Raw genomic sequence first — 25,314 nt, 5'->3', positions numbered from 1 at the left:
TACATGTTCAAAGAGAAATCGTTATGTTTTTGAAGTCCAACTTTATTCCAATACATTTTATAACAAAAGATAAAGCACACGGTTTTCAGTCACTTGAGTGGAAGGCATTTCCTCAAGCGATCAAAACCTATGTGCAATAGTCGTGTTCACTTAGTCCACCACTTTACAAGAACAATCGTATATACAATGAAATGTGCTGACAAAAGTTAGAGAATTACAACAAAAGCAAGAAGATAGAGCAGCACACACACCCTTCAAGTCAAACCTTAACCTCTGCCACAACTGCGCGGAGTTGCTGCTCCAGCCCTTGCATCGCCATAGGTTGCTACTTCTCACGCTGTGATGGTGATTAAGGGCTGCAGCTACCTCTAGCATTGCTTTGGTGATGGGGGGGGGGGGGTACAGCAACTCATAGTACCACCGCTCTGCATTAACACTCACATGGCACTACGAGCAAGTGCAGTTGCAAAAGCACATACCTGCTGTGCAAGCTACAGACGTAGTGCCATTGGGACCCTTGCTATGCACCTGCTCTGTTGTCCACCATTGAAACAGAGAATTGAATTGGGCAGAGTAATCTCAAAGCTTTCTGGCAGCACTGGGGAATATTGTAAAAGTTCTGTCTGCTGTACAACACATTTTGAAAATAAAACCGCACGTTGCTTTATGTGGCTCAAAGGCCAAAGCAGCAAGCGTAGGCACCTCCGGCATGTTAAGATGCACAGAATCCAAAATCACTTTCTCAAGGCCATGATCATCATTGCCGGAAATCAGCACCGGCAATGGTTGCCGCAGCGTTACCCATTGTTAAAATATTGTTGCCCAAAATCTGATACTGATCTCAACTCCCCCTCGTGGGCAACTGGGACAGCAACTTCCAATTAGATCACAGAAAGCTCACAAGACTGACACACAATCTGCATTTTAAAAAATGGTGCCTTTAAGTCCCTGCACGAGTGAGCTGTGGATATGATGTGATGATGTAGTGTTGTGATGATGTGGAGAGATAGTGTGTTTGTGTGGAGAGATGGGGTGTGGCAGTCTGATGTGGAGTTGGTGGTGAAAAGATGTGTTATGAGAGGCATGATGGGCCCGAGTCATTTCAAGAGATTAAAGGCAAGACAGAACTCAATCACCCCATTCCATTTCCCACCAAATTTCCAGTCTCTCATGGTAAATGCATTGCAAGCAACGATTGCCTTTACAAAAATTCTCAAGTGGATCATGGCCTTGAACTCACTCCAACAATGTAATCTACTCTTGTATCGAGCGTACAGACGGATCCGCCTATATGTACGCGCATGCTGAGCAAATCCCTACATGAGACAATAAATACGCAGTAAATAGCTGGCAGCACGAGGCGCACACTTTAAAGGTTTGTGGCATAAGTGAACATTACAAATCCATCTGCTCTGTGCAGATTCTCGAATGGACTTCACAACTAAAGAACACAACTATAGGGGGACCAGTACTTGCAGAGGACACCGAATAAATTTAGAGGTGCGGATGGTAGTTTGTGTTGGGATATACAGCCTATGCTGAGGTAGGGTGTGCTGGGTGCCTGTGGTTGCTCCAGAGTTGCTATGGTACTGTGGTGGCAGGTTGCAGAGGTGGCATTGTAGGTCAAACGGTGATCTGCATGCCACCTGGTGGGGAGGCAGGCGTGGGTGGGGTTGGGCCCGCAAAGGGCAAATAGGAAGCTCTCTCCAACCTTTTGCTAGGCCTGCAGAGAGTACACACAGACAATTATTATTTAGGCAATTATGCATCATCCTCATGAAACACAGCCGGGAAACAGCCATTGAACATTCATGTCGTAGACGTACACTATTGCAAGTGTCTTAATGCATTTCCTGATCAATTGCACCATGTCGTATGAGCAAACAAAAAGTGCTTCACACCCGTTGTGCACACTTTCGGAAAGGAAAATGGCATGTGCAGCCTGAAGCCCTGCTACTCCTGGCTTCGTGGGCATTGAGATATGGATCGAATGCACGAGTTTCTCGTATGGGCGGTACGAGAGGGCGATTACGGACATATTGGGGTGTGCGGTCCTTCCTCACCCCATGTCGTGTCCGGGAGATGGAGGGCTTGGGCTGTGGGGGGTCCGAGACGTACCCGAGAGACTCCCGCTCACTTTTCCCAGCAACTGCTGGTCCCGCATGACATTCTTGCAAGAGGCAAGTTTACACTCCAGTGCCTGCAAAACCGCACGGACCCACTACAGCACCTTCCTTGAAGCATACACCCTCACCTCAGGACTTAAATATTTGAACATAACAGTGTTAATATATTTTACATTTATATCAGGCAATCAGCAAAACGAACATAAAAAGACAACGTGTTACTTACACTGACTTTCCTGAGCAGATCACCAACAATGTTGAGAGCAGAGATTCTGGCCGATGGGGTCAGTGGCGAACTTCCATAACCATTGGGCATTCCTGCAGCAGGGGTTCACACACATGACCCAGTCTATGACATACTGCCACAGGGGTTCACACATGTTCCATAGTCTATTACATACCTTCGGAGTTCATACATGTTACCCAGTCTATAGTTGCATGTTGGCCTCTTAAACACAATTACAAAGAGGCCACCCTGAAATGTGATGGCAGTGGGACGGAGGTACCTTTTGATCGTGGAGTGACAGGCATCTCGAAGGCGATGTCTCCAGGGACACGGGGGGTGGAAGGTGATGGCACGGATACTGGAGCTGGAGCAGGCAATGGAGCCGGTGATGGAGCCGGTGATGGAGCCACCTCTGCTGATGGCGAATTCGGTGCCGAGCGTCGCACCTGCTTCTGCTGCACCGCCAGCTCCTGGCGCAAGTCTACAGCCAGCACACACACACTTGCCTATCAACCACGTGTACACAACACCACCATTAGCCATTAAGTGGCAGGGCCGTTACCACAGCACTTGTACCAGGATGGGTGCACTTTGAGATCACATGAAGTGCTGAATGCTCGCTGGCAGGTCACAGAACAGGCCCAGGTATCACCAAGATAACAGGCAGATAGATGCACCACCTGTCGTGGCCACGACCACCCTGCTGTGTTTTAGCAGATCTCGACTGACTCTATAATTGCAACATCCAGTCAGCTGCCCAAGGGACTCGTGGGTTCATCAGATCTGTCGTGAAACTGGCCTTGCTTTCAACGTGGTGGCACATGGATACAGGTTAGTGCAAAGGGTTGATGCCACCTATGCATATATGATGATGATGATGTTAAAGCCATCCAGCACTTTGTTTATTGTTGTGAGCATTGCTCCTCCACTCTCCAGAGATACTGGTAGCTGCCCCTAACTGCCCAGTAGCATTTTTCATGAGCCCCCACCAGAGGTAAATCTTGACACCATTAGTATTAGTCAAAGGCAAGTCTACTCACCGCCAAGTCCATCTGTACCACATCAGCCCATCTCCCTTCTGGCTTGTGCTATATATGATTATGAGCGAGGCCTGTTTCCAAAGCAGAGCTGGCCAGGAACACAATGCCGAGTAACGAAAACTTCTCGAACTTCTCCATAACCACCCGACTGGTCTAGGAGAGTTGAGCGGGTGGAGTATCCACTTTTATAATGTGTCTCACAAATGTGTTAGTTAGGCTGATGGTACACATCAGAACACATACACCATGGAAAAACACCCAAACACCAATAAACCATACAAAGACACCATGCAATCACGAGACAAAAATCTCCGTATAGCCTGGAACAGACGGTTGGGGCAGGTGCTGTCAGCAAATGCCTACAAAGACCGGCACGGCACACGAGGTCCTGGGTGGCCAGCACCATGCCCGGCCAACTATGTCTCGCCAGTGGCAATGTTTACACACACGAGATATTCATTGAGACCAAGTCGACCTAGGGGAGACCCAGGAGCAGTTCAGATAACCGTCATGTAAATAAGCAAACAACATTTGCCACTGTCACCAGGCTATGTGCACTTTAAGGCCACACACACACACACAAACACGAGTCCCACAACATCAGTACTACACCACACCACAGGGATGTGTGGTGCACTTACCGCGAGCCTCGTCCTTAAGCCGCTGTACAGACTCGAGCAGGTTCTCTTTCTCGTCCACCTCGCTCTCCAGAAAGGCGTTGCGCTCAATCACCTCGTTCATTCGCTGCTCAAAGTCGTCCATGGAAACGAACGTTGCACTAAGAACCAGCAAAAAGCACAGCCACTCTTGTCAGTTTACGGGGCCATGATGGGTGCTCTGCATCATAAACCTCACCACTGTGCCTCGTGTGCTGTCACTGCACTGTGTAACATACCGCTTGGCCCTCTCCAGGTCATCATTCGCCTGCTCCAGCTCGCGCACATATTTGTGCAGCTGATCCTTGATAGCAGTGATTTGTGCCAACTGCTCCTCCAGGGAAGATATTTGTTGATAGCTTTGGCCATGCTGCTGCTCCAGCTTTTCCTGTCATTACAGGTCATGATATACCGTTAGTATACATTCAACAAAAAAATCAACACCAAATGATGTTATTCATTGTCACTATTCTGGGTCATGATGCAATTCAAGAACGATTTTCTATTTCATTTATACAGTCTCATATGTAATATGTATCTCAAATGTATTAAAGGTATCATGTGTTCTGGTTTATTTGTATTGTTTGCTTTGTTTGTATTGTCTGTCTCATATTTTTTCAAATTTTTATTGTATGTCTTCTTAGAATTTTCTATCTGCTATTTTGAAAATGTAATTTGTTTTTCTCCCGTATTGTGTCTCATATGTTCTAAATCATTTGTTCCACAAGTAAAGTTTGTATTGCTTGTACTGTATTAATTTTGTCTCATCTTACTCTTTGGTTCTTTCGGTAAAGTCACGTAGGTGAAAACAAAATAAAAACAACTAAATTAAATCACGACGTTTTGGAAGCAACACAGGCCTCCGTCATCAGGTGTGACTGCTCCAGCAACAGTAATTATGCTACGTGACTTTACCGAAAAAACCACAAAGAGTATGGATCCTTGCAGTCACGAAAACTTCAAATCTAGAATTATAATTGTCTCATCTTGTTTGTACTTTTTCAGGTATTACCTGATTTAAATAGGTTCATTTTTACTGTCTTGTATGGTGTCCCATTTATATTGTGCCTTGTTTTTATTCATTCATATTTTGTAGCATTGGTACCATCTCAATAAGCTGTTGTCTTGACTGGCATGATTCATAATAATTAATTATGAATAATCATTCATCATACTCTTTGGGTCTTTCGGTAAAGTCACGTAGATAGAAAAATAAAAATATCACAATGTTTCGATCGCAGGAAAAAATATATATATTTCTCCTGCCTCAGCAGTTCTCCTGCCGTATTTTTTCACCTGAAGACGATTGCTTGTGTTGCGATCGAAAAATCGTGATTTTTTTTCATTCTTTTTCTATCTACGTGACTTTACCGAAAGACCCAAAGAGTATGAATTCCTGCAGTCACGAAAGCTTTAAGTCAATAATTAATCATGCCAATTGGTCACGGTATTGTCAGGCAATGTCAGGTTGTAGGGTAAAGTTGGTTGTTTATAGGTTTAGATTTAAGTGAATTTAATGTTATCGCAAGGGTGTTGCATAATATTTTTCAGGGTGGAGACCGGTGCTTGATGGTGTCCATGACTATGCTGTGGAGGTATATGCATGTGCAAGAGAGTTTTGTGAAGGTGTGTGATTGTGCTGTGGAAGTGTGTGTGAATGGGTGTGTGTGTGTGTCATGGTGTGTGCGTGGTGGTTCTGTAGAGGTGTGTGTGCATGTGTGATGGTGCTGTGGAAGTGTGTGTGATGGTGTGTGCGTGTGTCATGGTGTGCGTGTGGTGGTTCTGTAGAGGTGTGTGTGCATGTGTGATGGTGTTGTGCAGGTCTTTAACAGGGTTTTTGCACCTGTTTACTATTTAATTAACATATGTGTTTGTATTTATGTGTTTCTGTGTCTATATATGTGTGTGTGCATGATCGTGTATTCATGTTTTATTTAATGTGGAGTACTGTGCACTACTGTACTGTAGAGTAGGATGAAGAGGGCTATAGTGTCATGCGATGTACAGGCTGGTGTATCGTAGTGTATTCTAAATATTGTAGTCTGTGATATAATTAAATATAGTGTAGTGTATTGTGTGGTTTATAGTGCAGTGTATGTCAGACCTAGTAAAGTGTGAGGGTGAATACGGTGAAGATTACCTGAGTGAGAGGGTTGAGAAGGGGGTGGGGTCTGGTGAGGCTTAAGTGTGAATAGGGGTGAGTGTGTTGAGCCAGAAGTGAGGTTGAAAGTGTGAATAGGGTGTATTTTTATGTATGTAACAACATCAGTGTATACGAGGGGCTGGTAACTCCTCCACCTAGCACTAATTTATACCGGGTAGGGAATACCTCTCAAGCAAACTGCTGAGGGTGGCATTTGTGTGCAGATTGCCTGATGTGACGTTATTATAACTGTCTGGTCGACAGGATTGGTTGTCCCCATTTTTAAAAAGGGGGGCGGCACAAATTATAACTACCGGGGCATCTCCCTCCTCAGTGTGCCGGGAAAGGTCCTTGCAAGGATTATTTAACATCACCTTGCCAGCCACACTGGGGAGAGGCTTGCAGAGCCCCAAAGTAGTTTCAGGCCAGAGCGGTCCTTCACAGACACCATATTCTATGTCCATCTGCTACAGCAGAGGTGTAGAGGACCTACATTTTTACTTTATTGACCTGGCCAAGGCCTATGATACTATCAATAGACCAGGGCTCTGGATTATACTTTATGCTATTGGGGTCCCAGACTCTCTTGTCACAATCATTAAGGACCATCATGATGGTGAGCAGGCCCGGGTAAAGCTGCATGGCTGGGTGTCAGAACCATTTTCTGTTCACCTTGGGGTGCGACAAAGATGTCCATTGACCACGTAGTTCGAGAGGCTTTCCATGGATGTACCAGTCGAATTTATATCCAGTATAGATAGAACGGGAGGCTGATCGCCGCCCAGGTGCAGTCAAGGGATAGTTCCCTATTGACAACAATGTTACGTATGCGGATGATCTGGTGATTGCTGCCCACTCTGAGAATGAGTTGGAGATGCTACTGCTGAATCCAGAGCATGCTACTATGAGATGGAGCCTTACCATCAGCCCCACGAAAACAAAGCAGCTACCATGGGCAGTGTGCTTATGACCAGCTCTGGTTGGTCAGCCGAGGTCTCGCTCAGAATCAGTCGAGCGGCATTATCGTTCATCAGTTGCATAGTGCTTTGTGGAAGCTACCCAATCTATCACTTCATACGAAGCTCCAGGTCTTTTCGACCACAATTATGCATGTGAAACATGGAGCCTTCTAAAATAACATCTGTGCTAGTTGGAAACATTCAGGCTAGCCTGCCTATGATCCACCCTGGGTTTAACCAGACTGGATTGTATAAGCAGCTCACAGATCCTAAAAAGATGTGGACGCAGTCCCATCAGTGAGCTCCTCTGGCATGTGAGACTGCGTTGGATGGGTCATGTAGCATGCATGCCTAGCCACAACATGCCCAAGCAGCTTCTGTTTGGCTGAACAGATGGGGCTAAACGGGTATGGCACAGGCTAGAGAAGAGATGGACTGATATGGTAAAGAAGGATGTAGAGCAGATTGGACCTGCCGATGACTGGTACCAGCGGTATCAAGATTGACCTCTGTGGAGGAGGGCTTGTAACACTCACAATGGTTGGAGCACCAGGTGGCTAAAACGCACAAAGTTGGAACAGTAGGAGCAGTTGATGCATCTGAATGTCATCTCAGTTAGTCAACTCATGGCACCTGGAACTGTTCCATGACCTCCTGCCAACAGGCCTTGGACACTTCACGTGGCCTCAAAGTGCAGCTAGTATGCCACAAGCACCATGGTAACATCACCACTACTTAGTGGTGAATGGCGGTTGTTTTTGTACAGGTCTGTGTGTGTGATGGTGCTGTAAAGCGGTGCGCTGTACAACACCTTGATAATTTCCAGGTCATTAATCAAGCGCTGGTTGGTGGCGTGTAGCTCGCGAGTGCGGCCCTCGGCCTGCTCCAGCTGTGCCTCCAGCTCTGCCTCCAGCTCACGGCTACCAATGGTGAACTCCTCAAGCTCCTCCTGTGCAGCGATCCAACTGAAGACATGAAGACACTCGCATGAGCTCAGCCTCACGCCACGGCAGCCTCAGAACAAACAGGCATGTTCACCGAGTGGTGAGAGGCACCGTTAGATGTGTGCCCTTACCTTGCTTTGTATTTTAATGCATTTTGCTTCCAATAGCACAACTCCTCCTCCACGCTTGAAAACTCCACTTGTTCATCTTCATCCATGACTTAAGAGTCAAGTCACCCTTCACACCGCAGTGTGATGCGACAGCAAGCTTCTCTGTGTTGGCAGAAACCAGAGTGAGTTGAGCAATATTATTTTCACGCTCGTCTTAAAAGTAACATTCAGGAACACCCACCTCTAATGTAACAAGGGAGACGTTTCAATTATAGCAAGGAGATCATAGTCATGATCAGTCTGAGATTGTCCACCATTGCAATAGGCTTAAAATAGGCACGCCGTGGTGAGGTGGGGGAAGGAAATCGGGAGGACAGGGATGTGTACAGCTCAATCTGCAATCTGACACATTGCACTTTATACACATGGCTGCAGATAAACATGCAAACCTTTCAACGCCTCATCAGTGACCTTATTACAGACCAATTCATACCTTATTGGTCACGCCGTGCCTTTATACATCTCAACGTTCATCCTACAAAGCCCGTATTGAAACGGCTATATGGACATGAAACTCAATATCCCTGCACGAGAATACGGGTAAATCGTATGGGGATGACAGGTATGAACGTGCCGAATAGAATATTTACAAAAAAACTGTTTGTGGGGAGGAGTAAGGCATTCCTTCACAATCTGAGATTGCAGAAGTGACCAATTTTGACGCCGAATCCACATTCTCGTCTCCCCCATATTGCCTCAATTGCGCTATACTGGGCGTGTCAAATACACTGTCTACTGTATAGAACGGTGCGAGTGAAAATAAATCATCTCTCGTTTCTGAATGTTTAATACTGAACCCCATCGACACCGGTACTCTTGCACGACACGCAGACCCCTACGCGGCTCGGCACAACACGCAGACCCACCCTGGCAGCCCTCACTCCTTCCTGGAGCTCTCCTCACTCTCAAACGCACACATGGTGAAGACATTAATTCTAGATTTGAAGCTTTCGTGACTGCAATGATTCATATTCTTAGGTTTTTTCGGTAAAGTCACGTAGGTAAAAAAAATTACTTGATACAGCTCTCGTGGCTGTGACGGTACCACCTGAAGACGGAAGCTTGTGTCGCCACCAAAACGTCGTGATTTTTATTTTACTTTTTAATGTTTTTTTTTTTTACCTACGTGACTTTACCGAAAAAAACCTAAGAATATGGTGAAGACACTTCACTACCAGCAGCTCACATGATGAAGATACCTCACTACCAGCAGCTTATGTAAAAACACCTCACCCTCAACTCCTCACACAGGGTTCCTCATCACATGCAAACACTTCTTCTACACGCAGTTCCTCACACGAAGATACCTCACTACCAGCAGCTCACACACGGTTTCCTCATCACATTAAAGCCCTTCACACGCAGTTCCTCACACGAATAACAACTCGTTCCCTGCTCCTGCCCACACGAATGACAACTCACTCCCTGCTCCCACTCACACGAATGACAACTCACTCCCTGCTCCTGTTCACACGAATGACAACTCGCTCCCTGCTCCCACTCACACGAATGACAACTCACTCCCTGCTCCCACTCACACGAATGACAACTCACTCCCTGCTCCCACTCACACGAATGACAACTCACTCCCTGCTCCCACTCACACGAATGACAACTCACTCCCTGCCCCCACTCACACGAATGACAACTCGCTCCCTGCTCCCACTCACACGAATGACAACTCACTCCCTGCTCCTGCTCACACGAATGACAACTCACTCCCTTAAATTTCGATTTAACTCACTCCCTGCCCACACGAATGACAACTCACTCCCTGCTCCCACTCACACGAATGACAACTCACTCCCTGCTCACACGAATGACAACTCGCTCCCTGCTCCCGCCCACACGAAGCTGTCTCGGCTCGCCGGCTTCTCTCTCCCTTCCCAGTCGGCCTCGCGACGACGTCACGGCGACGAGCCGCCTCGGCTCGGTGATGTCACTTTTTGTATTTTTCAAAAAACCCGTTACCAAGGTGCCCCCCCAGCTCCGCTCCGTATCTCCTGCGGCAGATCAGCGCGAGAGGAACCCAACAGAAACAGGAGCCGGGCTCGAAGCTGGAGCCTGAGGCCCGTGAGAACGAGAGGCGGGAGGGAGGGAGCCGCGAAGATTCGCGATCCGCGGCGCAGGCCGCGATCCTCCCGCTCACCTCTGCGGGTGATCGCTCCCCGTGATGTCACGTGAAGCCGCCGTGGCGCCACGCGCTTACGTAGCTACGGCCGCTCGTGCGGTGCGTGATTACGTCACGACGCACGCTGGGAGACTGTGCGTGATTACGTCACGACGCACGCTAGGAGACTGTGCGTGATTACGTCATGACGCACGCTTGGAGACTGTGCGTGAACACGTCACGACGCGCGCTGGTAGATTGTGCGTGACTACGTCACGACGCACGCTGGGAGACTGTGCGTGATTACGTCACGACGCACGCTAGGAGACTGTGCGTGATTACGTCACGATGCACGCTAGGAGACTGTGCGTGATCACGTCGCAACGCACGCCGGTGGCCTGTGCGTGATTACGTCATGACGCACGCTTGGAGACTGTGCGTGATTACGTCGCGACGCGCGCTGGTAGCTTGTGCGTGTTCACGTCACGACGCGCGCTGCCATCTTGTGCGTGATTACGTCACGATGCGCGCCGGAAGCCTGCGCGCGTGATTACGTCCCAAGCGCGCCGATGGCCTTTGCGTGATTACGTCACGACGCACGCTGGGAGACTGTGCGTGATTACGTCACGACGCACGCTGCCAGCTTGTGCGTGATTACGCCACGCGCGCTGGTGAGACGGACGTGACGACACGCGGTTCGGTGAGGCCAGCGCGGGCGCTCATTGGCTCCATGTGGCACCGACGGGCAGCGTGGTGACGTCAGGAGGCCGAGCTGAATCGTGCGTAATGACGTTCAGCGCGCTGATTGGCTGTGCGTGATGACGCAATGATGCGCGGTGACGTCGCGCGCGTTCATCGCGCGGCGCAGCCCACGCCCCCGTCTCTCTCACCAGGCCGGGCTTCCATGCGGCGTCGTTTTCAGGTTCGCTCCGCTCCTCATCCCGTAACGCGGCCCCCAACGCGACTCCAACCCTAACCTAGCTACACAACCACGTCTCGCCGCACCATCACTCGATCCCATCTCCCTCCGCGAATGTATCGTGCGGCGCGGAGGCTGCGCGATGTGGTTGAGGCACGTGGAGCGCGGGACGAGAAGCCTCGCGGCCTAGGCCTCGCGTTGTCCTGGGCCCCTCTCCCCGGCCCCTACCACCCCCTATACCCCTCGCTCGTGCCGCACGATCCCGCGATGTGTCGGCGCTCGCTATCTCGGCTGCTGCTCGTGGAGGCGCAGCCGCGAGTGGTGGTCGCTGGGTGATCCTGGCGCTCTGCCGTGAGAGCTGCAGCCTGGCGCTGAACGTGCACGCCGCCACGTTGTTGATGGCGGGCGACTTCATCTGTGGTGCCGCAGGTTTCCCATCGTTGCTTTACTCGGGAAACGCGACACGATGTCCGGGGGCCTAGATGTGCTGGCCATGCGCGAGGAGGACGTGCTCAAGTTCCTGGCCGCCAACTCCCACCTTGGCACCACGAACTGTGACTTCCAGATGGAGCAGTACGTCTACAAGCGCAAGAACGACGGTACGGCGTCTCGCCACACGCTTTTAAAAATAAGCTACTTCTCTACCGAATGCCTGTTTTGCTTGAGGAATGTTTGCAATTGAACATTACGGTAGTAACGCGGGTTGCCTCCTTGCGTGGTTCCCATTTTCAGGAATCTTCATTTTGAACTTGAAGAAGACTTGGGAGAAGCTGCTTCTGGCGGCCAGGGCCATCGTTGCCATTGAGAACCCAGCGGACGTTTGCGTCATTTCTTCCCGCCCCTATGGCCAGGTGGGCTCGTGGCCTCGCGTGAAATGGCCAGACACTTGTTGGGACTCCTCGGTCATCCCACTCGCGTTAGTCTAAACGCGTTTCTGATGGATATAGATGAGACCCAAAGACGCATTCATTCCCACTTGGCATGAAGCCGGCACACAGCTGGAGCTCTGCGCTGAGACCAGACTTGATCGATGAACGCGGAGCGTAGTCTGTGTGCAACAGCAATCTGCAGGGTTTTCGCTGACACCGGTAGGGCTTCTTGTGCCCCCTGACTGGCCGTTGGTAGTAGGCCCTGCTACATTTGTAAGCCACCCAAACTTATTACTTCAGATGTATGGTAGCTTGCATCCTTTTGCTGAATATAGCATGTTTCAAATCTTAAATTGATTGATCGAGCGAACTTGGTATAATGGCGTAAAAATTGTAAATGTTCAACTATTCTGCACTAATATCAGAATCTTTATTTAGACTGGAGGAATCCGATGAACTGTGAAGCTCTTTTTCACACGTCAAGAAGTTATTCTGCAAATGTACAACACCATGTTAAAGTCATGATGTTGCTTATGTTATGGAACACGGTTTCGCATAACTGGGTTCTTAAGCTAAGTGAGGGCCCCTTGTGTCTGATCCCTCGTACATTAGAGGCGGGAACACTGCACCCCTCTCTTTCATGCCTGGGCTGCCTGGCTGGGAGAACTCGGCTCATGGTATAAACGCCTGCTTGGCTTGTAAATAAAAGCCAGGCAAGTAATTGAGTAAATAATAATATTATACAAGAATAACCGGAGTGAAAAATAGTTAAGTTCTATTTAACATTGTATGGGATTTGTTTTCCTATACTGTGCACCCATGTCGTGTTTCTATGTTGTAATGTTCTAACCCGCCTCCACTGGACATCTGAAAAAGATCTCTATACCTCATTAAATTCCTCCGGTATAAATAAATATTCGTATTCTGAAATGGCTCCCTTTTATAAATGATGGCATGAATATTAAATCTCCGCACTCATATCAAAAATCAACCATGTTCAATTTGGCCTTGCTATAATGATTCCATAACTTAAACCAATTGGACAAGATTTTTTGCATATAAAATTCTAAATTGTTTATAAGAGCAAAGTTTACCTGTGTGCCAGTCACAAGCCACTATATTCAGATATGTAGTCCAATGAACATTAACGTTTTATAGAATGTTTTCGTATAATAATTGCAGCCTTTTTGATAAAGTTGCTTTCATCTTGTGCTGCTCAGCGTGCAGTGCTGAAGTTTGCTTCTGCTACCGGAGCAACACCGATTGCTGGGCGCTTCACCCCCGGAACCTTCACCAACCAGATCCAGGCTGCGTTTCGTGAGCCACGCTTGCTCGTCGTGACCGACCCTCGACAGGACCATCAGCCGCTCACGGAGGCTTCCTACGTTAACATCCCCTCCATTGCCATGTGCAACACTGACTCGCCCTTGCGCTACGTGGACATTGCTGTTCCCTGTAACAACAAGGTACAGCTGATAGTCTCCTCCATCTCTTCTGCTTAAGCCCAATCACATTTTTAATAGTTAAAAGCTCTCGAGCCCTTCTTCCCACGTGGCGTAAAGCCGGCACACAGCTGGAGCTCTGCGCTGAGACCAGACTTGGTCGATGAACGCGGAGCGTAGTCTGTGTGCAACAGCAATCTGCAGGGTTTTCGCTGACACCAGTAGGGCTTCTTGTGCCCCCTGACTGGCCGTTGGTAGTAGGCCCTGCTACAATTTCGCAAAATATCATGTTAATTCCTATGGTTAAGGCTTTCAATAAAGTTAATTTACTCTTGGCAAACAGTCGAGTTAAAAAGCTTCAGTATAATTAAGACTATAGCAAATATAAGTACAAATGTAACTTTCTAAAGGTATGGTGTTGAATGCAAACGAGTTGCAATTTAAATGCAATTACTAATACATTTTGTCATCATATGTGATGCTTTTTTGTCGAGCAGAGTTAAGTCGCCACTTAACTGTCCCCTCTGTCCATCTCTACTGTTTGTTGTATCCCCTGTGCCCCTGATCTCCCCCTCTCCTCTGTCCCCTGTTATTGCACCCTGTCCCTTATTTCAGGGAGCTCACTCCATCGGCCTCATGTGGTGGATGTTGGCTCGTGAGGTGCTGCGTCTGCGTGGCACCATTGGACGGGAGCACCCCTGGGACATCATGCCTGATCTCTACTTCTACCGTGACCCAGAAGAGGTAGAGCCATAACAAATCATCGAGGGGGCTGTCAGTACTCTGTTCCTAATCATACTTGGAGGCTGACTTGTACATTTTGTACGTGTGGCCAGTTCAGTCTAAATTGGCACCTTCAAATGGTGGTGCTTATACTGGACCAGTGAGTTTATAAATGTTGTTTTCCAGTATCATTCCAAGTGTACACCCTCCTCCATGCTTGTTTATTTACTTTTTAGCTTATATTTTATATTATTTGTCAGTGACTACATTTATGCATTTTCCCAACTGATCTTCAGAACATTTTCTATGTCACTGAATAATCTTAGTGAGTGTCCTTACCTGACGACTGATTTTAATTAATGCAGCCTCTAGCTGTTCCATCATTATAAATTGCTTTTGTAACTGATAATTTTTTTTATTCTTGTTTCCACCTACTGAAATGCATTTTCATGTTGCACTAAAATCATGTACAATGCTACGTGATACATTTTTTCTAGACTGATAACAAGAAGCAACATTGGTTTATCATTTTACTATTGAACCTCAGTGTAAGGTTTTAAATAATGTTTGGTTCTATATCCTTATTGCAATATGTCTGCCTCTATTACTCACATACTGACTAAAGTATTTGACAGCCCATGGTTACTGCAATTGCACTGGATGATGTATGTTGTGCATGCTATTTTCTTGTGGCCCTGACTCGTGATGTTTTCATTTATAGATTGAGAAGGAGGAACAGGCTGCAGCAGAGAAGGCGGCTGTGAAGGAGCCGGAATACCAGGGCGAGTGGGCTGCTCAGCCCACCGAGGCTCCGCCGCCGCCGGAGGTTGCCGACTGGGCTGCCGAGGCAGTGCCGGTACCCTCCGTGCCCGTCACTGAGAATCCCACCGGTAAGTTTCAATGGCTGCAGAAAATGTGACACGGTGGAGTGGTGCTATAGGGTGATGGACAGCTGTACACCATGGCCTCGTGTAACATGCTGCCTCTGTTTGTGTAGCTGCAGCAACTTGGGGCTTCCAAGCAACCATGGAGGACTGGACTGCAGCCCCCACAGCTCAAACCGAGGACTGGGGTGGAGCCACTGCCGATTGGTCTTAGGACCACACCGTCGGCACGGGGAACGCTGGGACAATCTCCTGGCAGCCAGACCAGTGGCCGCTTCTGCATCTATCCGTGTGGAGAAGGCGGCGTTACTGTGGCACAATAAAAAAAACAATTGTGATTTGTGGCTTTTTTGTATTCATTTAACTTTCCAATAACGTGTATACAACTAAGGCTTGTACAGACTGCAACAAGCATGTGTTGATGAGTGCTCAACCCAAGTCAAAATAATCTCAATGAGATGCAAGGCACACTTTACAATGGTGATGTGCAAATAGTGTGAGACGCACGTAACTGTTGAGGCACAGATGCATAACTGCACGATGGAATGCTTGCAAATGTCATAAAGACAGGAATGAAGCACTTTTCTGTCTTGGCACAGGTCATTTGAACACTTGGCTGTATTGTTTGGGGAATTGGTAACATGGCTCTCTTGGTGACTTTGCTGCCTCAACCATTGCACACACACTTAAGCAATGGGTTTGTAATGGATCAATAATTCAACTCGATTATGGCAGTGCTTTCCAACCGATATCCCACGGCTAAGTCTCGAGTATGGTGCGTTTTTTTGGACTCTTGGGAAAACCTTGGCAAGCTAAGGGGCCGTCCATAAATGATGTCACGCACCTGGGGGGGGGGGGGTTCGAGAAATGGTACGTCACATAAAAATGCGCAACTTTAAATATAGACAACACGTTCTACTGAATAGACTTAAATGTTTTCTCCAACATCAAGAGTGCAGCGGCAGCATTACGAACTACAATGACAATAGTTTTAAGCGATTTGAAGCATGTGTTTTTTTTGGGGGGGGGGCAGAGCTTTGTGACGTAATTTGAGGGGGGGTCTGACTGGCGGGGGGGGGGGGTAAAAATAGCGTGACGTCATTTATGGACGCCCCAAAGGCAGTGGCCAATCCAGCCCCCACCTCTCGCCCTCCATTTGTGTAACGGCAGCTATCGGCCTGCTGCCCGGGCCTCAACTCAATGATGCATGTACAACAGGGCAAACGCTGCCATGCAGATTTAACAAGCTCTAAATTGCCATGGAATCAATGTTTTGAGACGCGCCGGTGTGGTTAGCTTTTGAACACGATCCACTGAATCATTTCGGGACATCGGGCAGCAAAAGGAAGTTTGCGTGCATAATTAATAGAGAATGAGGTAACGTATCCAGCTTCACATGCAAAGTTTGTTCTTGAGGAAATGACAAGCTGCGACATCCTTGACGCTCAAATTGCAACCGTGCCACTCACCCCGGGCGATTCATTGGCCGGTGCAGTGCGAGTCGTGATAATCCCTATCAACAGATCCTGCGTGAGTGGGAGTTCAATGTCTCAACACATTTGTTTCCTTATTAACCGTAATCTCTTACGATTTAATCGTGTTACAATTGTAGCCTGCCGAACTTATGGCAAAGCTTGAGAACTTTTGTGCACTTAGGCAACCAGATCTTTACAGCACGACAGCTGAGCGAAGTTGGGATTATGGAGAGGATGTTTGAATGTTCCTTTGTGAACTTTTAAACAAGCTTACGACTTTGTGACGAGGAGATCAATGGGAACTGTCAGGCCATTAAAGCATATGGAACGGTCTTACCAAAGTCTGGGCGTTTTCAGACTTTGGAAATTAATTTGATGATGTCATCCAAGCTCATAAACTTAGACCCTTAATTTAAGGATGTTGAAAATATGGAGGAAAACATGTAACAATTGAATAAATACATTGAAATTGCATGAAAAATCGAAGAGTATCAATTCGAATGGAGGGTCAAGTTGTGAGACGTGTTCTCATCAAAAACGATTCACGGTGACTTTTCCAATTTGAATTGGAGAAATAAAGAACAAATATAGATAACGTATTAAACATTTCAAATTCGCTCACAATATAGTAATTATAACAGTCAACGGAAAGGAGCTGAAAAGAAAGCGAACAAGTGGGTCAAAAGATAAATGCGAGCAAGTTTGGACAAAAAAAGTGTATCTTGGACACAGTGATTAAGTGGATGTGTCTATCTCGCGGAGCAGTCCGTTATGCATCTTCATGCGCAGCGCTGGGTTTGTGGATTTGTGAACACGGATCATGGAGGTGCAATGTCCCTGTCACGCCTGCAAGGCTGAGCTTGTTGCTGTCCTTGCTTGGCTCGGTTGTTCTGCATCTCCATCAGCCATGCGAAAGAAGAAAATGCGGATCCGCTCGAGTGCGGTGGGGTTTTGGGCTCGAGAGAGGAAGAAGCCATTTGCTGTGAGAGCCCCGAGCTCACTCGGTCTGTGGTGAAGCCGCCTCGAGCCGCAGTGCGGGGCTGGGACACCACGGCGAGAGACGAGGCTTACGACCCCGTGTCAGTTCTCGCGTTTTTATTCACAATGACACGGTGGTGAAAAACTACAATTTTACAAGCAACTGGCACATTTTAACTTTTCCAAGCAACTGGTATATGTTCTTGCACGACCTTGTGGTAACACACAGCTGTAAATCTATGTAATAAGGAATACAACCGAGTGGCAGGAAAATTGCCACAATATCACTAACAATATTATACCACGCAATTAAATAATACTACACAACGCAATAATAAACCCGACCTTCCCATAACAAATAACTCAACAAAATAACACCAAACAACAAAACATCCCCAACACAATCACCATAACATCCACAAAACAAAATAACACCAACAATATAATTTTAAGCTGCCAAAACATGTTGAATTGGCATTGAGCAACACTCGTGTTTTCAATGCCAGGATTTGGTTGAGCTTCGCAAGCGTTTTTGATGTAGAAATGCACACGCTGAATAAACGTCCGCATTTCTATATTTTATTTTGGAATTTGGTTCCCCAAAATCTTTATTTGTATCGTGGAGAGGCACGATTTGGAACTTTACTTATATAAGAGCTAATACAATTAAACATGGAATATTCATTTTGATGATGTTGGTGTTCATGATGATGAGAAAAACCTGAAAATTTAAAAATATGTTTTAGCCCTCCAATTTTAAGGGGTACAATTTGGAACTTTAACACCACTATAAAATAGGTATTTAACATCGAAATATTGTGAATGACACAAATGGAGTCGGTGTGATACTGATAACTAAACATTTTGAAAGTATTTTTTTTGTATTTTGGGTCTCACGTTTTTTTTGTGGGGCACGATATGGAACTATTTTGTCCAAGCATTACTTTCTGACAATGATCATTCTTAGTGTTTACAAATTTGAATCGATGTTTTAAAATCAATGATTACATATTTTAAATTGAAAACATTACCATTTAACTCTGTCACTATGACCCCGAGTAACTTAGTGCATGAACAGTTGATCTGTATACTAATCATATTGCACGCAAATGTAATATGTTCCACAAGTACACATACCCATATGTATTACACAAACTCAGTAAATATTCAACGCAGGACCAACATTTGAACGTAGCTGAAACAATTTGACCAACCTTGCCCCAAAGTTCTATATTTACTGGGATACTACTTCAGTTTGTGTTGTACTCACAACCTTCGTTCAACATCGCATCAACATAATATTTCAACCGTGCCACCACGTTGCAGGACCGACGTTATATTCTATGTTGCTCAACGCCACGACAGAAACTCAACCAAAATTCAATACATGAACGCCACGTGCCCTGCTGGCCCGTAACGTTAACACAACGGTAACAAATGCGCAACATAACGGCACAACAATAACAAACGACTGGAATTGTGTTAACAACTACGATACAAAAATGACAAGCGATGTGAAAAAATAAAAAATGACAATCACAGTGGTACAACTATCACCGTCGTGGTTGCAATATCGGCCTCTTGCCTCCCCTTCCCGCGTGGCTCCGCCAACTCCAGTCAACGAGGGGCGCAATTTGAGCTGCAGAGAGAGCCCACCACCGTCTCACACAACTGGATGCTGTACCCCTTCCTCTACAGTAAAGCAGCCAGTTGTGAAGGCCGGCGGGGAGCGAGGTGCTGGGCCAGAGAGGGCCTCTTCCTCCCCCCACAAGCGTCTCCATCGGCACCCCCGGATCCACCTTCACGGTGGTGCCCGAGTATGGAGGCGCAACTCCCGTCGAAGTGTAACGATCCGTCCGTCTCACCGTACACCCCAACTATGCCTCACGGTACACACATCATCTCGATGTCGCGGTCTAAACCTCCCTAGCTGCTACGTGCATCACGCACTGCAATTCTGTCTGTGCACACGCTGTGCCCGCCAACACGTTTACCTTTGCAGATGTCAAGCACGCAATTTGAACCTGCCATACGCGCACCGAACACTCACGCGGCGAGGCAGCGCTTTCAGTTAACAATTCTTAAATTTCTCTCACAGCAGGGGATCTTCTCGCGGGGGTCAATTAACCCGTGCACCTTGGTTTTGTACCTATTTCTCCGCGGATGGCAGAAGCCGGCAACGCAAAGCGGACAACAACAACCAAGTAGGCAAGAGGCAGACGGGTCGCCAGGTAAGACAGGTAAGGAGGACAGGAGACAATCTCGGCGCTGTGCCGACGAACAGGATTGACTTACGAGCTCGCGGTGGAGCTACCCAGTGCCAGTACTTAAGGGCGCCCCGTGGCCTTATCAGCTCACGGTGGCCAATCACCTCGCACCCAGCCCGCACGACTTCCTCCCACACACCATCCATATCTGAGAGTAGATCTCTCCGTGAGCTGTATGGCGTTAACAATGCACGCGGCATTGGTGATAAGGGCCACGTAGCTCGCGTCGTTGGTAGTAACGTGTTGCAGTGTAGTTTCACAAGGACCCGATGGTAACTGCGTAAATCACTTTTTTGTTAGACAGAGGCGGCTCCAATTCATCCACGAACCATCCGCGTTGCTGCTGATGCCTCTCAGCAGATTTAAGCCAAGGCTCGAAAGGGTTCCCATCCACTTCCACCCGAATTTCTGCGTTTATACAACTGTACAGAGAACACTTGGAATTATAAAGCGAATGTTTTTGTCCTAAACGTGCACGATTCTAATTGCAGTAATATATGTTCTCCTCTCCCTGAACTGCCCACCAAGTCGTGTACTCAACTATATTATCGCCTTCCCATGTCAGTTTCTACACCGCAGTGTTGTTACTTTTAGCTCTCAACTGCCTGTAAAGTTAGTGTGTGTATTTTATTTGGACCCACATTATCTAACGAGTTATATTGATTTATCAGTGCTAACGTAACACGGTCACCACCGTATGCGTGCAGTGATGTATGTTGAACTTCTTTCGCACCGTACTTAACCAAACGTGCTAATAGGAGGTGCGGTGGAAGGACAACAAATTAAACCACAAAAAGCAGTTCTAAACAAATGAGTTTTCAATCTCGACTTAAAAGTGCAAAGCTCGCATTTGCTTCCTTATATCTGAAGGAAGAACGTTCCAGACGGCCACAGAAGCGCATCTGAAAGCGCGCGATTGCAGTGGCCGTCTTTGTTCGATGGCCAGCCAAAAGCCAGCGCTGCGAGGATGACCGGAGTTTGCGCGATGGTTTTTGCTCCTTGAGATCTCTGGACGTCCCATTGCTTCAGAGCTGAGCTGAGCATTTTGGAGGACCTTGGGCTAAGCGACTGAAATTTTTGGCGACGGACGACGGACTCACGACTTTCTGCTGCAACGACCCGGGCACGCACCTCGGCAGAAGTCTTGTTCCTGTGGGGTCAAGATTCGGGGTTTTTCGGTAAAAATGTAGCCCTTGGAAGGCTGTCAAGGATTTACATGTGCGTTGTACGCGTACGGTAGGACAAGCACCAGACGATGAATGAGTTGAAGAGCAGCTGCCCGCCTGCCTCTTGCAGTCCGCGCAAAGAGAGTGGCGTTTTGCCATAGGAGTCAGCTCCTTGTCTCCTCGTGAGGGCACATTTGAAAGTAAATAATTAACCCCCCGCTTCTCGCTGTGCTAGCATGCACGATGGGCAATGCCAGGGGGACATGTGTTTAATTGTTGGTATCGGATGATGGTGGTGACGATGATGAGCACACGTCAATTGCCCGGCGTGTGCGTTGCAGTTGACGTAAAGCAGAATCGTTTCGCAGAGTTACCCAAAATCACCATTGCCTCTCCTCTTGGTTGCCTGTCGCGTGATCGTATCGACCTCTACGATTGGGTGGTGTGACCGCTCATGGGCGCAAGCGTAGGCTGGGGAGAAGTGGGGGGCAGCAGTGTAGTGGGGGGGGGGGGGGTGCAGTGGAGGCTACGTGCAGGGCGGTTGATGCGGTTGGAAAATGGGCTAATCTCCTCTTGACATGACCTCACAGCCCACCGCAGCTGCGACCACGGCGATCGCCACAGGACCTGGGTTTTTGGAGGCATCTGCTCGGCGCCACTTTACGGGAATCGACGCGGTGCCTCCGGGCCCCGACCGATGTATGCCCGGTCCATTTCCTTGTGCGGCTCACTCGGTGGGGGGGGGGGGGGGGGCAAAAGGCCCGGCTGTCACGGCACGTGTTCGCCACTATCGTGATGGGTTGGGGTGGTTTTATTTATTCGGGGAAACACAGCGTACAAAATTGTCTCGATCAATGTTAAAGTTGGTACTATATTGTCAGCACAGAAATGCGTTCTTGTATTTGTGTGAATTGTGTACGGATTGGGAGAGGGGAGAGCACACGTTTGGATGGGTTTCTCTCTCTGGACTCAACGAGGCACCTTGTTTGACCTGCAGCAAAAATCGGCCCGCATTGCCTTGGTTGCGAAGAGGTCGTCGCTTGCGTCTGACACTGTGAGCCCGTGAACAAATGACCCGGAGTGCATTACTTCTTGCCAGCCTGCAAGATAGTGCTTGGATAGAGAGACTACCATGGCACAACAGATGTTATAGGCTGTGGATCTATGGTGTGCTCCCACAGCTAATGCTTCCCGCCTTCACCAACTCAAAGTGACCAGCGTGGTGAAGTATGGTAAAATAACCACCCCCACGACCCGCATGGTGTGGAGAGGTCCTTGATTGGCATGTCTTTACTCGCTGTGAAATCCTCCTAATTTTTGAGACCGTGTGCGATGACGCTGTACTCGAGGCATATGCAATGCTGTCTATATGGGGTGCCACCACGATGTACCCCCTCGCAATTCAATCCACTTGCAATTCAGTCACGAATTGATTGACTACTAATGTTTTTCAAGCAAATGCGGTGAATGTAGCAGCCTATAGTGGCGAAAAGGTACACACGAAGCCATATATGAATATTCAACGTGGCATTCAATACATATATTGCGAGTTTAAGAATAAGACATTTGACATTTCTTTAAATTATGCATTTTTACACCCCTACTATGTACGAATTAGTGATGTTTCGCATCTCTGGTTAGCATGGTTCACTGCGTATGATGCGAAATAAGTTCAACATACATATTTTAGGAAATGAATGAATAAAACAGAGATGTCAGAATAATGTCGCATAAACGCGAGATTATATCTTTTTTCCAGATCGCGACTCCAACAACAGGAAGTGCTGCCCACTGGCTTATCGCGACACTGCCAGCCTCCGCACGTCGTGGCCACTGCTGCCCCTGCAGCCCCCAGCTCCCTCCCTCCCTCCATGCCTTGCTCTCGCGTCCCCTGCAGAACCAGCTCTCGCTCATCCATGTAGCGCACGCAGAGAGTGGGGAACATGACTTAATTCACAGTTCCTGCAACCGCAGTCTAATCCCTGCTTCACCATTGAATCCCTGTTACACACGCATAGCCTAAGCGCTGCTTCACAGTTAAAACCCTGTTCACACCCGGTCTCATCTCCACTGCACACACAGTCGAATCCCTGCTGCACGCACAGTTTAATCCTTTATACAAGGCATCATGTTTGCAATAACCACAACACAAGCAGTCAAAATGCAAACAAAAAGAAACAACTGTGATGATGATAATGATATGCACTGTCCTTGAAATTGATTGGTCCACACCCGAGACAGCTTTTCTTAGAGCCTAGTCTCCATTGGTGTTGGACCAGATGACGCCAAAAGGCGTACAACTCAAAGACAATGCACTATCAGAGTATTGAGAGCTCGGGGTAAGCATTTACACTAAGACATCTCCTTTACCAGTGTGTCAGTTATTGTACCAATTGAAAGGGTAAAAACCTATTACTATATTTTGCCACTGGTAAAGGAGACGTCTCATAGAGTTTAATCCTTGTTTCACGAAGTATAATCATTGCTGCACTCACAGGCAAATAGCTACTTCACAGTTTAAACCCTGCTGCACGCCCAGTCGAATCCCTACTCCACACCCAGTCGTATCTCTGCTGCACCCACGGTCTAATTCCTGCTGCACACACATTCTAATCCTCACTGCACACCCAGTCGAATCCTTATCTCTACTGCACTCCAGTCTTATCTCTGCTGCACACACAGTCTAATCCCCGATAAACTCACAGTCGAATCTGCACTGCACATGGTCAACATCAACACTGCTGCCTAATAATTAGGTACCAATGTGCCTGGCCTATGGGAACTATGAAAAAGCATTTGACTCAGTAAAATGTATGCAGTTATCAAAACTCTTGAAAACCAATGTCTAAATAAAACATATTTCAAAGCAATGAAACCCATTTACAAAAACAAAAAAGCCACAATGATATAACATAAAGAAGTAACCAACACATCTCATATTAAAAGGGGGAGTCAAAGTTATTTACACGGACATTAGAAGATATTTTGTGAAAATTAGAGTGGACACAATATTGACTGACCATCCGATATTTGCTGACAGCATGGTCATTATAACGTCCACTGGCAGTGAACGGCTGGAAATTTTACAAAAATAGTAGAGAAGGCTGCCAAGTTGGGCCCAGGATAATAAAGGTTCCCGTGCAACAAGTTCACTAAAATGGCGACATTTGTCAGACAACATAAAGCTACAAAACACAATCTTGATTTGAAGCTTTCGTGATTGCAGGAATCCATACTCTTTGGTTCTTTCGGTAAAGTCACGTAGATAGAAAATGAATAGATCACGACGTTTCGATCGCAACAAAAGCGACCGTCTCCAGGTGAGAGAGAGAAAGCTACTGAAACAAGGTCTCTCTAGGCCTGAGATGGGAGTCCCCTCAGGGTAAGAGGGCGGGGCTAGAGATGGTCTCCCTGAGGCTGTGGAAGTGGCCATTGTATTGTGAGAGGTTAGCATGTCAATGTACGAGCTTAGTATGCCGCAGCATCAGTGACTTGCCTAGTATGTCGCAGCATCGGTGACAGAGCGAGTAGGACATCCAGCCCGTCAATACAAAGACATCCAACCTAATAATGCAACTCAGAGTCAGATAAAATCGCAGGAAGGATGGAAACATCACGTCCTTCCAATGATTTCTCAATTTGTACCCTACTTCTCGGTTGAAGTTGTGTCTGTGTTTATATCTTTGGATGGCTTCATGAGCAAATCTTTGATATCCAGTGGGTTTGCAGAGTACCTTCGTCTTGGAAAAATCTATTTCGTGTGAGCCCACAGCGTTAAAACAATGATCAGCAACGGCAGAGGTATTGGTCCTAGCGTGCTTCAGATCTGCCTTGTGTTCGCGAACACGGTCCGAGACATGTCGTTTCGTTTCCCCAATGTAACTGCTGCAGCAGCCACAACTTATTTTGTAGACACCAGGGTATTGCATGTCAGGAATCACATCCTTTACAGATGGGATCAAATCACGGATTTTGTGTATTGTGTTGAAACGAACCTAGATCTTGTGTTTGTTTAAGATTTTGGATATCTTTTTGGTAACCCTTGCTATGTATGGCAAGGTGATGGTTTTGATTGGGTCCTCAGATGGTTGTCTCCCCATGGCTGGGGAGACAGCTTTGCGGATTGTACGGTCAGAATATCCATTCATCCTGAGGGCTTGGTGTACGTGCTCCAGCTCACTGGCTAGGTGGTGCTGGTCGGAGATGCAATGGGCCCT

At 47.4% G+C, this 25,314-nt stretch overlaps 2 protein-coding genes, 1 long non-coding RNA gene and 2 other non-coding genes across 10 annotated transcripts; 4 read left to right on the top strand and 1 right to left on the bottom strand.

Annotated features, from left to right (window-relative positions):
- Positions 1-21: 21 nt before the first annotated feature.
- On the bottom strand, positions 22-10,534 carry NDEL1 (nudE neurodevelopment protein 1 like 1). 6 transcript variants are annotated; one of them, XM_061560861.1, is made up of 9 exons: positions 10,414-10,534; positions 8,226-8,366; positions 7,962-8,115; positions 4,288-4,436; positions 4,034-4,170; positions 2,633-2,833; positions 2,353-2,444; positions 2,064-2,200; positions 22-1,723 (listed from the first exon to the last, which is right to left on the bottom strand). In XM_061560861.1, the coding sequence occupies exons 2-9, from the start codon at positions 8,309-8,311 to the stop codon at positions 1,624-1,626; spliced, it is 1,056 nt and encodes a 351-aa protein (XP_061416845.1). In that variant the 5' UTR covers positions 8,312-8,366; positions 10,414-10,534; the 3' UTR covers positions 22-1,623. The 6 variants fall into 6 exon arrangements, with proteins under 6 accessions (XP_061416845.1, XP_061416847.1, XP_061416846.1 ...); XM_061560863.1 differs by lacking the exon at positions 10,414-10,534 and adding an exon at positions 10,236-10,407; XM_061560862.1 differs by lacking the exon at positions 10,414-10,534 and adding an exon at positions 10,080-10,227.
- A 608-nt stretch (positions 10,535-11,142) lies between these two features.
- Positions 11,143-15,549, top strand: RPSA (ribosomal protein SA). The gene is made up of 7 exons (XM_061560240.1): positions 11,143-11,296; positions 11,723-11,892; positions 12,026-12,144; positions 13,383-13,628; positions 14,220-14,348; positions 15,049-15,217; positions 15,325-15,549. The coding sequence occupies exons 2-7, from the start codon at positions 11,760-11,762 to the stop codon at positions 15,423-15,425; spliced, it is 897 nt and encodes a 298-aa protein (XP_061416224.1). The 5' UTR covers positions 11,143-11,296; positions 11,723-11,759; the 3' UTR covers positions 15,426-15,549.
- On the top strand, positions 12,281-12,435 carry LOC133348094 (small nucleolar RNA SNORA62/SNORA6 family). The gene has a single exon (XR_009755773.1). It is a non-coding gene; the product is annotated as a small nucleolar RNA SNORA62/SNORA6 family (small nucleolar RNA).
- Positions 13,725-13,879, top strand: LOC133348108 (small nucleolar RNA SNORA62/SNORA6 family). Its single transcript, XR_009755785.1, has one exon. It is a non-coding gene; the product is annotated as a small nucleolar RNA SNORA62/SNORA6 family (small nucleolar RNA).
- Positions 15,550-19,122: 3,573 nt separating the features above from the next.
- Positions 19,123-23,927, top strand: LOC133347403 (uncharacterized). The gene is made up of 3 exons (XR_009755706.1): positions 19,123-19,553; positions 19,835-19,904; positions 22,857-23,927. It is a non-coding gene; the product is annotated as an uncharacterized LOC133347403 (long non-coding RNA).
- The last annotated feature ends 1,387 nt before the right edge of the window (positions 23,928-25,314 follow it).

The sequence above is a fragment of the Lethenteron reissneri genome, chromosome 26, assembly GCF_015708825.2.
Source record: "Lethenteron reissneri isolate LAM-NWPU_2019-01 chromosome 26, ASM1570882v1, whole genome shotgun sequence".
Taxonomy (NCBI): Eukaryota; Metazoa; Chordata; class Hyperoartia; order Petromyzontiformes; family Petromyzontidae; genus Lethenteron; species Lethenteron reissneri.
The sequence above is the reverse complement of the archived record's forward strand: the minus strand, read 5'-3'. Positions and strand labels throughout refer to the sequence as shown.